The sequence below is a fragment of the Colius striatus genome, chromosome 9 (assembly GCF_028858725.1).
Source record: "Colius striatus isolate bColStr4 chromosome 9, bColStr4.1.hap1, whole genome shotgun sequence".
Lineage (NCBI taxonomy): Eukaryota > Metazoa > Chordata > Aves > Coliiformes > Coliidae > Colius > Colius striatus.
The window spans coordinates 2,559,546-2,573,839 of NC_084767.1; the positions used below are offsets into that span (position 1 = coordinate 2,559,546).

The 14,294-nt window shown below is 44.0% G+C and overlaps 1 protein-coding gene across 1 annotated transcript; it reads right to left on the reverse strand.

Moving 5' to 3' along the window:
* Positions 1-1,532: 1,532 nt before the first annotated feature.
* Positions 1,533-12,092, reverse strand: LOC104563439 (ovoinhibitor). Its single transcript, XM_062002177.1, has 16 exons — positions 12,038-12,092; positions 11,247-11,266; positions 9,945-10,081; positions 9,701-9,761; positions 9,072-9,205; positions 8,540-8,600; positions 7,435-7,571; positions 6,949-7,009; positions 6,011-6,147; positions 5,531-5,591; positions 4,249-4,382; positions 4,114-4,174; positions 2,720-2,856; positions 2,290-2,350; positions 1,821-1,936; positions 1,533-1,664 (listed from the first exon to the last, which is right to left on the reverse strand). Exons 1-16 carry the CDS (start codon positions 12,090-12,092, stop codon positions 1,619-1,621), a joined length of 1,419 nt encoding a protein of 472 aa, XP_061858161.1. The 3' UTR covers positions 1,533-1,618.
* Positions 12,093-14,294: the final 2,202 nt, after the last annotated feature.

The window sequence follows — 14,294 nt, forward strand, 5'->3', positions numbered from 1 at the left end:
CTAAAAAGCTTTGCAAAAGCCAATGGTCAGAGATAAGTCCAAGTGAAAGCCTGCCAAAGTCCACAAGAAAAAAATTACTCAAGCCTTATCCCTGAGAGTAACCATGTAACACTTCGAGACTAAAGCAGCATGTCCTGCAAAAACACCCTAACAGAAAATGTCAAGAAGGTTAAATAAACCAAAGGAACATTAACATTGTTACAAAGTACAATAAGCCATTGTTAGTTACAAGTCATCTTGAAAAGTACATGCCAGGTACAGACACTAATGGCACAGAGGTACTACGGCCTCATTCCCTGGTACAATACCCATAGTATCTCCAAGTCAGGAACATTTGCCTTCAGCCTATTCTTTTAGTCAGCAACTCCAAGAGTGACTTTCCAAATCGATCCAAATAATTGTGTTTTTCTCTGGTAAACTACAATGGGATATTTTATTGGGGAGGTGCAGGCTGTGGTACAGAAGAAATCCTTTAAACTTGAAATATTGGATTTGCAATAAGCTTTGGTGACCTGGTATGAAGCTGGTGGTCATGGATATACCCATGTTGCCAACAGATGAGGGGCAGTCCCTAGGTCCCCCTACCTTCCTGCTATCTATACAGACACCAAAGCAACTGTAGTGGTATCACCAGATCCTGAGCTCTTTGGCCTCAGAAAGGTGGGCAAAACACGACTATCAGGCAGAACTGCTTTGCTACGACTTGTATATTCAGCTAGAACTGGTCACAAGTGCACCTCTACATCCTTTCCTTTCCTGAATGGCTTTAGAAGGCTGCAGTGATATACCACGGCTGTCCCTCACCCCAGGGCTCATTTCTGCCCACCAGCCCTGAAGATACTCTGCTGCATTAAATCAAGATATTTAAGCAAGACAACACTTCTGCTGTCTATGAATCTGAAGGGAGCTCAGCATTCCCCTCCTGTAGATTACATCCTATAGCAGCATCAGCATTCAACACTGAGGACAAATTCGGTGGAGACAAGACCGGGATCACCTTTACTGACACAGCAGCTGCTGCCTCTTCCATGGGACAGGCTGCACAGACAACGGGAACCAGGACAGGGACAACTCTTGGCTAGGCCATCAATTTCTCTTTCTAGCCCACAGCAACAAAGCAATCCTCTTGAGAGCAAACTATCACTTTAGACATTGACCTATGGAGGAGATGAACCATACACTTAGAGATGAAATTCCTATTCAAACTATACAGTCCATGATCAGGTCATTCAGAGATAATAATGGCAAAATGAGACTAACATGGAGATTCTGAGGAGCAAGAAAGTGCTTAGGAGCTCCAAGGGGATATCATGCCCTCATCACAGCAGGGCTGTCACGGACACATGGCAGGAAAAGTTTAGCAACGTTGTTTGGTAGAGCAGAATACCAACAGAAAAATACCTATGCACCACTAGAAGTATCATGTCAGCAAGGAGAAAGGACAAAAAGGATGAGACATGGCATTAAGACAGAGAAATGTTGCCAAATGAGTTTATTGAACAAGTATTTCAGGAGCTGGGGAAATGAGATAACTGAAGGAAAGTTGCTGGGGAAGATCAGCCCATGGAAAGTCAGGTGCAAGGGAGTTTATCTTCCTGGGCTGGACTCTAGCAGAGACTTAGCATTCAGCCATACGCACCAGGCTGAGTGTCCTGTTGCTTTCCCTGGTGAGAAAAGGAGAGAGAAAAGGATCAGATACTGAGTATATTCAGTGATGAAGCCTTGTTCCTCCCTTCACTAGCCCAAGTGTTGTCTGAGACAAAGAACAGTCTCAAAAGCCCAAATACTCATGAAAGGAAGGGGTTTACTCTTGTACATACAGGTAGGCACTGCAGAAGACACATTTGTTGCCGTATGTTCTGCCATCAGAGCCGCAGTGGGGAAAATATTCCATGGTACAGATTGGAGAGATTTCTTTCATGTCCTTGCAGTGCTCCTGCACACAGAAGTTAGATGTGAGTCCGCCTGAGAGCAAACCGTGACCCCCAGCATAAGGAAAGACACCCCACTGAGAAATGAAACTATAGCATTGTATCAACCCACTCAAGGTTTTCTTCTGGTGGCAGATGTGATCTTGTACTATTTCTGCTCACTAACATGTCTTTTCCTGCATTGTTACAGAGCAATGGGATGATCATTTGCTGTTTTATGACCACTGTGTAATTCTCAAGGGATATCCTCAGGTCTGCATGCCACTGCTGCCCCATTTTGTAACCCAGAGCAAGTGATGGTCCCCCATGAGTGTAATTGACATTGGACCTCACTCTGTTTCCATCCTTTCCCACTCACTTTTGTAATATCCTCTTCACAACGTCCGTTCTTTCTTTTGCCAACACTGGCCCGATGCTCCCTGGAGGAAGGGGAGACCATCATTAGCTGCAACTTTCCTCATTAGGACTGCAGTGCAAGAACAAACCTCACTCCCACATAGTGCACAGGAGATTTTCAGATAAAATAGCTTAGGATTGCACAAGGAATATGCTCTCACGGCCCAAGCACATGTCTTTGTAATAACACTCCCTCCAGCTAATGCATCCCCTGTGAGGGGCTCTGGGGTCAAACATCCATGTCAAACATCCATCAGGGCAAGCAGGAAAATGGAAGCAGACAGATGGGACCCGTCCAGCACCGAGTTTCAGAGAGAGCCCTCGCGTATGACTTGGCACACATGGATCCAATCGACACCACTGGGAATTCCCCAGGAAGGAGGAGTACTTACACATTGTGGGCACACAGTGTACATTCACTGGCATAAGTGACACCATTTGTACCACAGACAGGGTCATAGATCATGGTGCAGGCCATCAGCTCTCTGCCATCCTCCAGAGTGGAAGTTGGGTACTGGCTGCAGTTGATCTGGGGAACAAAGATGGCAAAAGGTCTGGCGTGGGCTCTGCTCTGTGCAAAGGTGCCCAGACACAACCCCCAGCTTCTGCCTCTGCTTTTTAGGATCTGCCATGGGATGGATTATGGTAATATATTAACTCCTTCCTCATGGAAAACATTTCCTTTCACAGCCCTATGCTGGAGAAGACCAAATCAAGGCTTGAAGATAGACATTACTCATTCAGCTTTGTATTTTTCATGATGCCCCTATAGCTGCTGAACCTACCAGGATATTACAAAATGCAGCTCTGAAATAATCTGCAAATCAAAAAGGCATGATTAATGCACTTCCTGCAAGAGGGCTGACTGCCACCAAGGTGTTTTTCACAGCCCACAAGAATGGAGGGGAGATGTGCTGACAGGCCTTTTGTTGCAACGGGACAGCTCTCCAAGTGTTGAAATCTGCCAGCAGGACTGTCAGAAGTAGGAGCTGATTTACACCAGTTGAAGAACTGGCCTTGTGTTGTAGCACTCCCAGTTTCTACAGTATGTGAGCTCTTCCTCCCTGATTTATGTATCTCACTTGGCCCAAGCACAAAGAATAGTCGGGAAACAAAGGAATGACATTTCATAGTTTGTTTGTATAGAAATGAAATATCTGACTCGGGATGTTGACTCTTTCAAACACATGCTAATGAGATGGCTTTGTTCTGTTATTCCCCAGTGAGTGTAAATAGTTTAGAGCTGGCCAAATACAGTTAATCTGGTATTTTTACAACATTCATTGTTGGTGTACATTAGATTACATTGCATTTACAACAAAAAAAAGAGGGGGTTGAATTCCCTGGTACATTAGGTACCAGCACTCAAAACACAGGCAGTTTTCTAATCTTTGCAGAACATCCCTCTGTAAAATGCAAGCACCCAGAAGAACCCCAGGTCCTCTGCATCCCCCTCCTGAACTGCCAAACCAGACTGTTAGGTTCCTGTAGCAGCTATGACAGAGTGCTGTGGGAAAGGGATTTCTTCTTGTAAAGTCTTAAATCATTTATGCTACCTGTCTCATAACTCATTCCTCACCTGTCCTCTCCTCCTCCCTCTCCCAGCTGCGTGCAGGAAGCACGGAATGTTCCTGCTGCAGGGAAGGTGATATTCACGCAAAAAAGGAAGGACAGCACAAGCTGTGACATCCCACTGGAGGCCACATCACCAAAACTAACCGGTGGTTATTCAAGTTACACAATCAGCATCAGCTCAAGCTCTTATTGTTCCTTAAGTTTCACTTACTTCGTGAGTTTCCTCCCTGCACCTTCCATCATGCCTCTTGGAAACGTTGGTTCCAAACTCACTGGAAGAGAAGGCAGAGTTAAAAACACACAAGGAACTCTGTGGAGCTCTCAGGAGGTGACCTCCAGGACTTACATGTTATGGGCACACAGCTCACAGTCGTTGGTGTAGGTGATACCGTCTGTACCACAGACCTCGTGCAGGATGAAGGGGCAGGCTGTGCTGGCTTCACCGGTCTTGGCACCACTCAGGTATGTGCTGCAGTCAACCTGGGGAGAAATAACAACGCTGGGTCAGCTGCTGGGAGATGGAAGAGTGCCTCACCTGCAGTCTGTCCACTCAAAGCCTCCAGAGTTTAAAAGCTTCTGCCATGGGAAAATTAGTCTTTTTAAAGTTTAGCTTTCTATTATGAATTAAGTAACTGTGGTTGGGTTTGGTATTGTCTGCTAACAGAGAGAAGAAAGGAACAGCTGGCCAAAAAGATCCTTTTCCTAGAGCAGTAAGCATGCAAGTGTTAAAACAAGCACTTAAGGAATCTGATTTAAAGTGTTTGACATTAAGTCCAGCTTGACATAGTTAACTAAATCAGAGATTATTTCAGCTTTGTCAAAACAGCAGCAAGAACTGTTTCACCAGCTCCTACTGAAAAGAAAATATTCACAACATCTAAAATATATCAGTTTAAATACTTGAGGATGAATAGACAAAACACCTATTGGAAGTCAACCCACAACAGCTAAGCATCACTCACACTTCACTGTCATTTTGCATAGTTTCCCCAGTGCAGTGCCTCTTATTACACATATTTCCCACATGGTCCGGGAGCAAATTAAAGCAAATACAGCATTTTAACAATGTGTCTTTAGCATAGAAAATATAGTGCAGTCCCTCAGGATGCATGAAATTATTTTTGGTGCTTCAGAGCCGCTCTGCATAAGCTGAATAAATGCACTCAGCACATATTGTTACTGTGCAGGATGATAAAGCTATTTCTGTATGCATACCTAACAGCAGATTTTCCTGGCTGACCAGAGCACAAAGACTTCTTTTTAACCTGCCTGTCTAATGCAGTGGAAATCCTAGCACTGAATGTATACACAGACATCTAACAGTCTCTTGTCTTCCTCCTTCTACAGTGCTAAAAAGGGGCTGTGAGGTTCTCGGGCTGCCTCTGATGATTTCTGTTCTGAGATCTGCAGTTTGTGACATTTTGTTTCTGAAGTCCTGGCCTGTTCCCATTCTCTCTTGCCCTCATGTACAGCACATTGGCAGCAGCTGCTGTGATCAGTACCAGCCCCGTGCATCATCCCTCCATGCACGTGGGAGCATGGTGAGTGCACTGACGTCCAGACAGGGGCCTTCCTGGAGAACAGAGAGAGTAAGAAATGGCACTTATTGTGTAGGTAGTTACACTTACAGGAGTGCTTTCCTTCTTGCATCTTCCCTTATGGCTTTTCTTTACGTGAGTCCCATGTTCTCTGAAAGGGAGAGGTTGGTGTTAGCACGCTCACCAGTTAAGTCCCATGACATCCAGCTGCCCAAGAAAGCAAGCCAAACTTATAGCCAATATACACAGTACAGGAGACACCTGATTGCCTAATGGACCAGCTGAATCCTGAGCAGTAACAGACCTATCAGGTCTCAATGTGTGCTATGCATCAACTCCATCTATCCTCTGCTCAAATACCACAGCCCTCAGCGTATTCAGACTGAGAGTTGAGTCCCCACAGCTCCCCCAAGGAGCACAGAGCACTAGGGAACAAAAATCAAAGTGTCAGAAGCTTTAGAAGGTTGAAAGAGAATCAAAAAGAGACACACAGAAATACTGGTATCAAAAGAAAGGTCGTCTGGAGCATGGTTAGTCACTCCAAAAGAGAGTCTCAAGTACAGTACTTACAGGTTATGGGCACAGATGCCACAGTCATTGTCATAAGTATATCCATCCGTGCCACAGACCGGGAGCAGGATCCTTGGACAGCGTATGTGGGCTTTACCATCCTTAATAATCCTTGATGGGTATTGACTGCAATCAATCTGCAAAAAGCAGGAATGTCAAACCTGGAGAAGCCTCTGTTCCGAGAAAACCCCCAACATAACCTCCTGCCATGTCTTTTGGGATGCTGAGACAACACAAACGCTACAGCTCAGTCCTCTCAAAACCAGGCTGAGTCAGTTCTGCACGAATCCTTTCTTGCACAGGGGCAACTGCACAGCACTGCATGGTTTGTGAGATGCCAGATCACTAGGGTAAGTAGCTTGGTCAATCCTACATGCAAGATATGCCAAAAAAAAAAAAAGCAAGAAAAAAACCATAACAAAACAACCAACCAACCAACCAACACCCCTCACAGTCCTCTTTTAATTCTGCAATATAGATATACACAAAACAGTGAAAGAATTTGGAACTTGGCTGACAATACATTTGAAAAGCATCTTCACAAAGAGAGATCTAAGCCCCAGCTGAGAGAATTCTACGTTTATGTGCTGGCATTTCCTAGACACCAGCTCTAGGACTTCTCATCTGATACACTTGGATCAAACCTTGAGGTGTGCTCCATATATTGGAATATGTCCCCACCCCAAAGGTTGGTGTAGGTATGAATTTGTGATGAAAACCCTGTGCCTAGCTCCCATCTGCCAGGCCTGTATGGACAATGAGTGCCTCAGGACAGATGGGATTTGTAGATATCCTCAACACAAGGGCCTAACAAGACTTAATAGACATGTGGGGAAAGTCAAGCTTCAGGCCAGCTCAATTTCAGAGTAGATGTAGCCTCAGAGAACCTTCACTTGATACAGCTAAGAGGATAAATATGCCTTATATTGAATACTTACCTCAGAAGTCTCCTGCTTGCATTTTCCCTTATGCTTTCTGCCAATATGAGCCCTGTGATGTCTGCAAGAGGGAAACAATAACATCAAAGAACTAAATGCTTAACCTCTTGGTCACAGTCATGTGTGAAACTAAGCAAACCACATCTTCAGACTCTATAAGAGTGCATCAGAATAGCTACATTACTTATTAAAAAGGTCATCACACCTGGTCATACATGTAGTTTAAAGTAATATTCTGAATTACTCCTTCCTCTGTCCAATCACTGACCAGCCCAAAGACTAAGCCAAGGAGCTGCCATCTGAGTTTTCAAGGTTTCCCCTCATAAGCACAAAGAATGTATCAGAAGGAAAATGAAGGAAAATCCAAAGCCAATCCAGTTTCTGAGAGACTTGAAATAGGCATAAGCAGAAATGCAGAAGAATGGTTTTCAGGACTGCAAAGCATTGCTGGCCACTTAGAAGGAGTGCTCTTTGTATGGCACTTACCCATTGTGGGCACAGATCCCACATTCATTATCATATGTAACGTCATCTGTGCCACAAACTGGATCCAGGTTCCTTGGACAGGATACTAGCACTTTGCCCTCTTCAGTGGTTACTCTTGGGTACTTATCACAGTTAATCTGTCAATATAAGGAGAAAGCTCTGGTAGAGCCCTTGCTATGAGAGGAACGTTGCTGCAAAACCTTTGTGATTCCATCTCGCAGTTCCCATTGTTTCTGCAACTGGACAAAGCCCTGAGACACTGAAGCTAAATCTTCAATCAGAAACAAGTTTCCTGAGTATTATCCTTAGGAATCAAGAAAAAGGGCTATCTTGGAGTAGGGATCCTTCAGGCAGAAGAATACACACAAAATTTTGGGCCCATTCTGATCAAAAAAGGTCTTGAATTTAGTTTTCACCAGTTGAAAGTCTGACTAATGCTATTTTGGTTTGTGCTGGTTTTCTCCCCACTTCTCCAGCTCTGCAATTACTTGTTACTTCAGATGAGCACAACGTTCAGCATAGGGTTTGAAAGGGTAGAAAACAAATGGTTGCCAGCTGGGGAATGGCCTTTTGATGTTGAAATACAGAAGATTCTCTTTCCTGAGACACCAGACTGTTGGTCTTATACAAACATACAATAAACTTACGTATGCTTAGTGCTCTTATGAGTCTCACTATGTCTGCAAAACCAACCAGTATGGGAGTTTTGAATCCCTGTTGCAAAGGGTGGAAACGCTTGTGATCTCCAGAGAGGCAACTGTCAACCTGCACAGCATGTTGGCAAGCAAAATCTTGGGCCTCCCCTTCTCCTGGGCACAAAAGCCATCTTGGTATATAGGGAAGTGAGCTCTGCAGCATTAACTTGACTGCAGCTTCTCATTTCATATCCATCTCCTTCCTCTGTCACTGGTTTTGTATGGTATGCATTGGATGACCCTCTCTTTGGAGCAGGGAGGATGCAAAATCCACCCTCACTGTGCAGGAAAGCAAAGTATGGACTTGGACCCTCGTAAACCTTGTCATGTGGTCCCAGGGAAATATATGGGGTTCTCAAGATTTTATTAACAGCCCTAAGAGATGGATTTTTGGCTTCTATTTCACTTACAGTGACATCCTCATGTGTGCATTCTCCATCATGTATCTTGCTAATGTTGGCTTCGTGTTCTCTGAAAGAAAGAAATGTTTTGGTTAGGAAGTCTTGAGAATAACTTTTCCCACTACACTCTAGGCACTGAGACAGGAAAGTAATATCCCACCAGCCTTGTGAGACACAAGTACTGCTTGAATGCAGTACTTGTCTGAATGCACCCTGCAGATGGTAGCACCAAATGTATGGTACTTCCATATCACAAAGCAATTAACTGTTAGGTAGGAGCAATCAGATGCTACAAGAAACACTTCCAATTGTTTGTGGCTTTGCTCTGGGTGGTCCTCCACTTCTTTTGTGATTCCTCTCACAAGTACAGACAGAAAATGGGGAAGAAAACTCAGGTTGGCTGGAGAATGACAAGCAGTCAGCTCCAAAAAGATCTACAGAGACATTTGCTTTAAGACAGACCAGGGTTTTACAGAGGTGCTTCTCAGAGCCTTAACTATCAACTAATTATGCAGAAGGATGTTCTATGCACAGTACTTACACATTATAGGCACACATCTCACATTCGTTGTCATAAGTCAAGATATCTGAGCCACAGACTGGTTTCAGAATCCTTGGACATGCTACCATGACCTGACCATCTGCTACAGTTTTTTGGTACCTACTGCAATCAACCTGCAAAATAGCAGGAACAGAGGAAAAAAAAAAAACCAGCACACTGTTAATTTAAAGATGTAACACTCAGGTAGTTTGCTTACTCTCCCTCAGCCTTTGGGGACAAATCCAGCATCCAACTAATTCCACTATCAAAAGTGGAAGCCTGTTCTGGAGGAATTTTCTTCTGCTAAAACAAAAAGGCACAGCACGAAGGACTGTGATTTGAGTTTTGTGATGTCCTTCATCAGATCCTGCTGGAGCTATCCAGGTGGTGAGATCCAACCTTCAGCCAGCCCTACATTTTCATCTTATTCCCAATTATAGAGACTAGAAGTATGAATTAGAAAACCACAGAGACACGGTACCAGATTGCCCATAAAATCCCTCTCAGCTTTGGTTATCATCAGATTTTAGCTGTGCAGACCAACTGTGCATGTTCTGTTCTCCTCATAAGTGGTGTTTGAACTGTCCCCTTTTACAGCCAGCTGAAGTCTTCCATGGACTTTGTCTTACCACAATAGGTTCCAGCTTGCACTCTCCATCATGTGCCTTCTCCACATTGGCCTCGCGTTTCCTAGAAAAAAGCAGACCTCTGTCAGGGATTGTGGACAGTAGCATTGCCTTGAAGCTAGTGGTGTCAGCACCCAGCTGCTGACTCACATGCTCCTCTGCCCAGTTCATCTTCGGGGGATGAAGCTGCCACCCTCACCTTAGCACCCTGCCCTGAGGCTTCTGCTATGTTTTGAGCAATACTCACTTGTTGTTGAAGCAGATCCCACAGTCATTGCTGTACGTGATGCCATCAGTGCCACAGACTGGCTTAAAGATCCTTGGGCAAGCTACCAAGGTCTCCCCATCCTTGTTGATGCTACTGGGATACTGGCTGCAATCAATCTGTGAAAGCAGCATAGAATCAGCCCCAACATTGGCTCCCCCATGGAAAGAAACCCCCTGCAGCCTCCCACCACCATAGCTCCTGCCGAGAAGTAAATTAGAGGTATTATTTTGAATCTGCTCAGGCAGTCAGGAGTGAATCTTCTCTACAGAAGTTTCTGATTATGCTTTTCTGCTGGTGTCTGGGGGAGGCACGGCACAGAGGAAGAGCGAGACGGTGCTTAGTGAAGGCAGCTGGTAATTGGGAGCCCGGCTGTATACCAGAGCCCCTCAGCTCAAAATCTGATCGTTTCGAATCGTGCTACAGTCTCTGGTGAGTTACAGGAGTCTGCTAACAGCGTGGGAAGAACCTGCAGACAAATCCCTCACACAGACCCTGCTGTTTTCCGCTTTATGATGTAGGTATAGAAAAACTATGCAAGGAGCACAGTTCTGTGAGTCTTACTGTATAGAAAAATATAGCAGAAGCATAGTTTTTAATGCTTTCAACTTCCTAAAACTGCTTCTAGTTCCAAAAGGGAACCTACTATAGACAGAAAGGGACTTTTTACAAGGGCATGTAGTGGTAGGACAAGGGGATAATGGCTTCAAACTGAAAGAGAGTAGATTTAGGCTAGATGGGAGAACAAAGTTTTTCCCTGTGAGGACAGCGAGACACTGGAGCAGGTTGCCCAGAGAGGTTGTGGCAGCATCATCCCTGGAAGTTCTCCAGACCAGGCTGAATGGGCTTTTGAGCAATCTGGTCCAGGGGAAGGTGTCTCTGCCTATGGAAAGGGGTTGGAACGAGATGATCTGTACAGCCCCTTCCAACTCAAACTGTTCTGGTTCCATCATATCATCTTAAAAGCAGTATTCCTCACGAGGAGATAACCCACTGCCTTTACCTTGGAGCAACTAAATTATGTCTAAGAGTTAATAAAATAGGATTTTGTAATTATTTCTCACTTTCTTTGTTTTATTTCATGAACTGAAAATCTTGTAAAAAATGGAGGGTCTTTTACATTATCATGAAACTGGCAACATCATTCAATCATACACTGGCAAGAATTATTTGAACAGCCAAGCTTTCATCAGATTGAATCCCCTTGCTCAATAGGTAATTGCATAGTGTTTCTACTTTACCAGAAACCTGGAATAGAACAGGATAAATAGATCTGTAGCTCACCTCAACTCCAAAGGCAACACCTGAAAGAAAAAAAAAATCAAGTTATGGATATGCAGAGAAGATCCATGTAAGTCTTTTCACAAAAACATTCCACTCAGTGACTGCTGGTGGCTAGTTTATTGGGTTGGGGAAAAGCTGGAGTTTTACAGTGTGCCAGTAAATGGCCCTAGGATGTATTAAAAGTTACTAAATAAAGTTTCATTGCATTTTGGAGGGGAGATAAACCAGGGGAGAGCACATATACTAACCCATCCTTAAGACATCCCAGGGAACTGATACAAGTACTTTCAATTCAGTACTCTTGACTTTTAACCTCTTGTAAGAAACTTTATATTTGACTTTTAAAAACTCTGACAGTTTAAGATGACTGTCAACCACTGGCACTGTCCAACTCCAAACAAATCCTTCTCAGTTACCAGGAACAGCACAGTAAACTTAAAGAGCAGCTCGAGAAGTTAAAGTTTGCATTTATATTGCTAACATGGACAATGATGCCATTTCCAGCAGTTTTACTTTGCCCTTCTACACAGTATTACTATGTGCAATCTCCTACCCTGTACTAGGACTGCTGCTTCAGCACTTTGCTCCTACAAACCAAGATGAAAACAACTGCCTGTATGAGGTCTGATGAAACTTCAGTCTAATGTTTTCGCTACACTCTCTCAGGAAGAATATTTCTTCATGGGTTAAGTCTCCCCTCCACGTTACAAGACTCAAATACTTTCACAGAAATGAAAATTCAGCTCTGATTCAGCTACATCAATCTCAGCAATATCCCAGGAAATACTCACCTAAGCAGTAGCAAAAGGCTAGAGCTGCCCTCACAAAACCCCCTGTTATCTTCATGGCAGACAGTGGTACTGCTCCACTGCAGCTTCCTAACTCTCTGTGTGGGAGAGGAAGACTGCAGGTAGGGGCAGGAATATATATAGCACAACATGACATCAATCAGTCCCACCTTATTAGGTAATACTCCAAGCCTGTCATCAACATTCAAAGCCAAGAATCTATTTAACCAGCTCTAGATTTCTAGCTAATGATTGACACAGGCATGTATGCCAGAAAGGGGCCTTTTGTGTGGCTTGAGGGGAGTGGGAAGCGTGCCAGGACTCCTCTCCTTATAGAAGGATTTGCCTAAGCCCTGGGCTGCCCCTGGCATGGCTGTGTCACATTGCAGGGTCACATCTACCCTGCGACTGTCTAAATGCAGTAAGATCTTTCTCCTCCTCTACAGATTCTGAGCTGTCAGCCAATAGCCAAAACGCTCATTATTTAACCTCAGAGCACGATTTTGTACTCTTCACTGCTGTATTTCATCCCAGTTTGAGCCCAGGCAATTTCAGCCCAGAAGGTCACCCTGTGCTCTATGGGAGAAATCCTCCTCTTCTGTTTTAAAAAAGCTCAGCAGTGCTCTGCTCCACACGCCAACATTTTGTACTACAGAAAAGAGCAAAAACGATGTTTCGTCCTAAAAGATCCATGTTTTGACTGCTCACTGACTCCCAGGTACCCTCTGCTCATCCACTATCACCTGCCCCATGGCTAGTTCCTGACCCAAGCCTAAGTAACATCACTCCACAGGGCAACATGCCAAACACTTTTGATGTCTCCGTAGACCAGATGTACTGTACTTCACTTACCTAGGAAGTCAGCCAACTTTGCAAAGATCGATATTAGCCCAGGCACAGTTTCCTTCCTGAAAATTCTCTGTGTATATTATTCCTTTAGATTTTATATCCTTATTTTTCTTCAAATTTCTCTGAAGCTTTACTTATTGTTAAGGTAACAGAACTTGGATTTGTCCCGAACAGGGGTTTTGTCCTTTATTTAAGGAGATTATTTTTGTATTCTTTAGAGTGCTCTCAATCCCAGCCTTCTCCATTAGGATCCTAAACTCTCAGAATTTCTCACTGCCTTTTAGTCTTTCAAATTCTGCAGTCAGTAATCAAAATCCTTACTTGCAGATCTATTTTTGATATATAATTTAAACAGAGTAAGCTTGTGTTGAATCATCCCAGTCTAATTTTCTAAGAGAAGGACATTTCCAACATGTTTCTCATTTCAAAAGCAAACCCACAACACGAGGATTTGGGGGATTACCTGAAGGAAAATTCTATTTATTTTCATATCCAGGACCTCTGCTAATATTAGTAGTTTGCAGTGTGCATCTGCAAAACTGAAGTCTCCCCAAATGCCAGCATCCCCAGCAACATTAATCTCCAGGGACGTTAGAGGAATTTCTATTCACGTATTGTGTTCTCATTCCTTCCCCTGATATTCCGTCTCGATGTCTCCTGCCCTGGCCCTTATCTCAGTTCCACCAAGTGTCAAGGACTCCAGACCTTTGGGGCAATGCAGGTCTCAGCTACAAGGACCTCTGTTCATCCTGATTACAATATTTACCTCTCAGGGCTTATTCCAGCCAAGACTATCATCAATTAATCCTTTCTGGCAGGAGAAGATGTATCTTGACAACTTAATTGCCAGACTCTGTAAAAGCTGTCACCGTCAAGCAAATTTCTGCCAATGTCCACAGAGATGACACTTGAACCTTATCAGGAAGGAGATATTTGCAAACCAAATCTGCAGTTAGACTAGATTGACTCAATATGCTCTGTCAAGATGAAAGTAATTCTCTTCCAACTAAGTTATCAAACCTGAGAATAGTTTGCAACAGGAGACAGACTAAAGGGATAGTACAGCAAACAACTGTCAAGGGTCTAGAAGAGGAATGGGGATCTAGAGAACTTTCCCACAGCTACAGCATGTGCCTGCTGTCCCCCACATCAGCTGAGGCACATAGCGCTCACCTTTGGGCTTCTGCCCTGTGCACAAGGAAAATCCACGCTGGAACCTACAAGCAAGCCATCTGCTTCACAGAGAGATTCAGCAAAGCTTTTTGTACCAGCTGTTTGTCCATCAGAACGGAGACTTCTAGAACCAGAGCAGAAGATGCAGCACATCCCACCCAGGCTGGACAGCGACCTGTTGGAGAAGTAAACACATGAGGACAAACAAATGTCTCCAACCTTGTGTTTAGGCAACTCC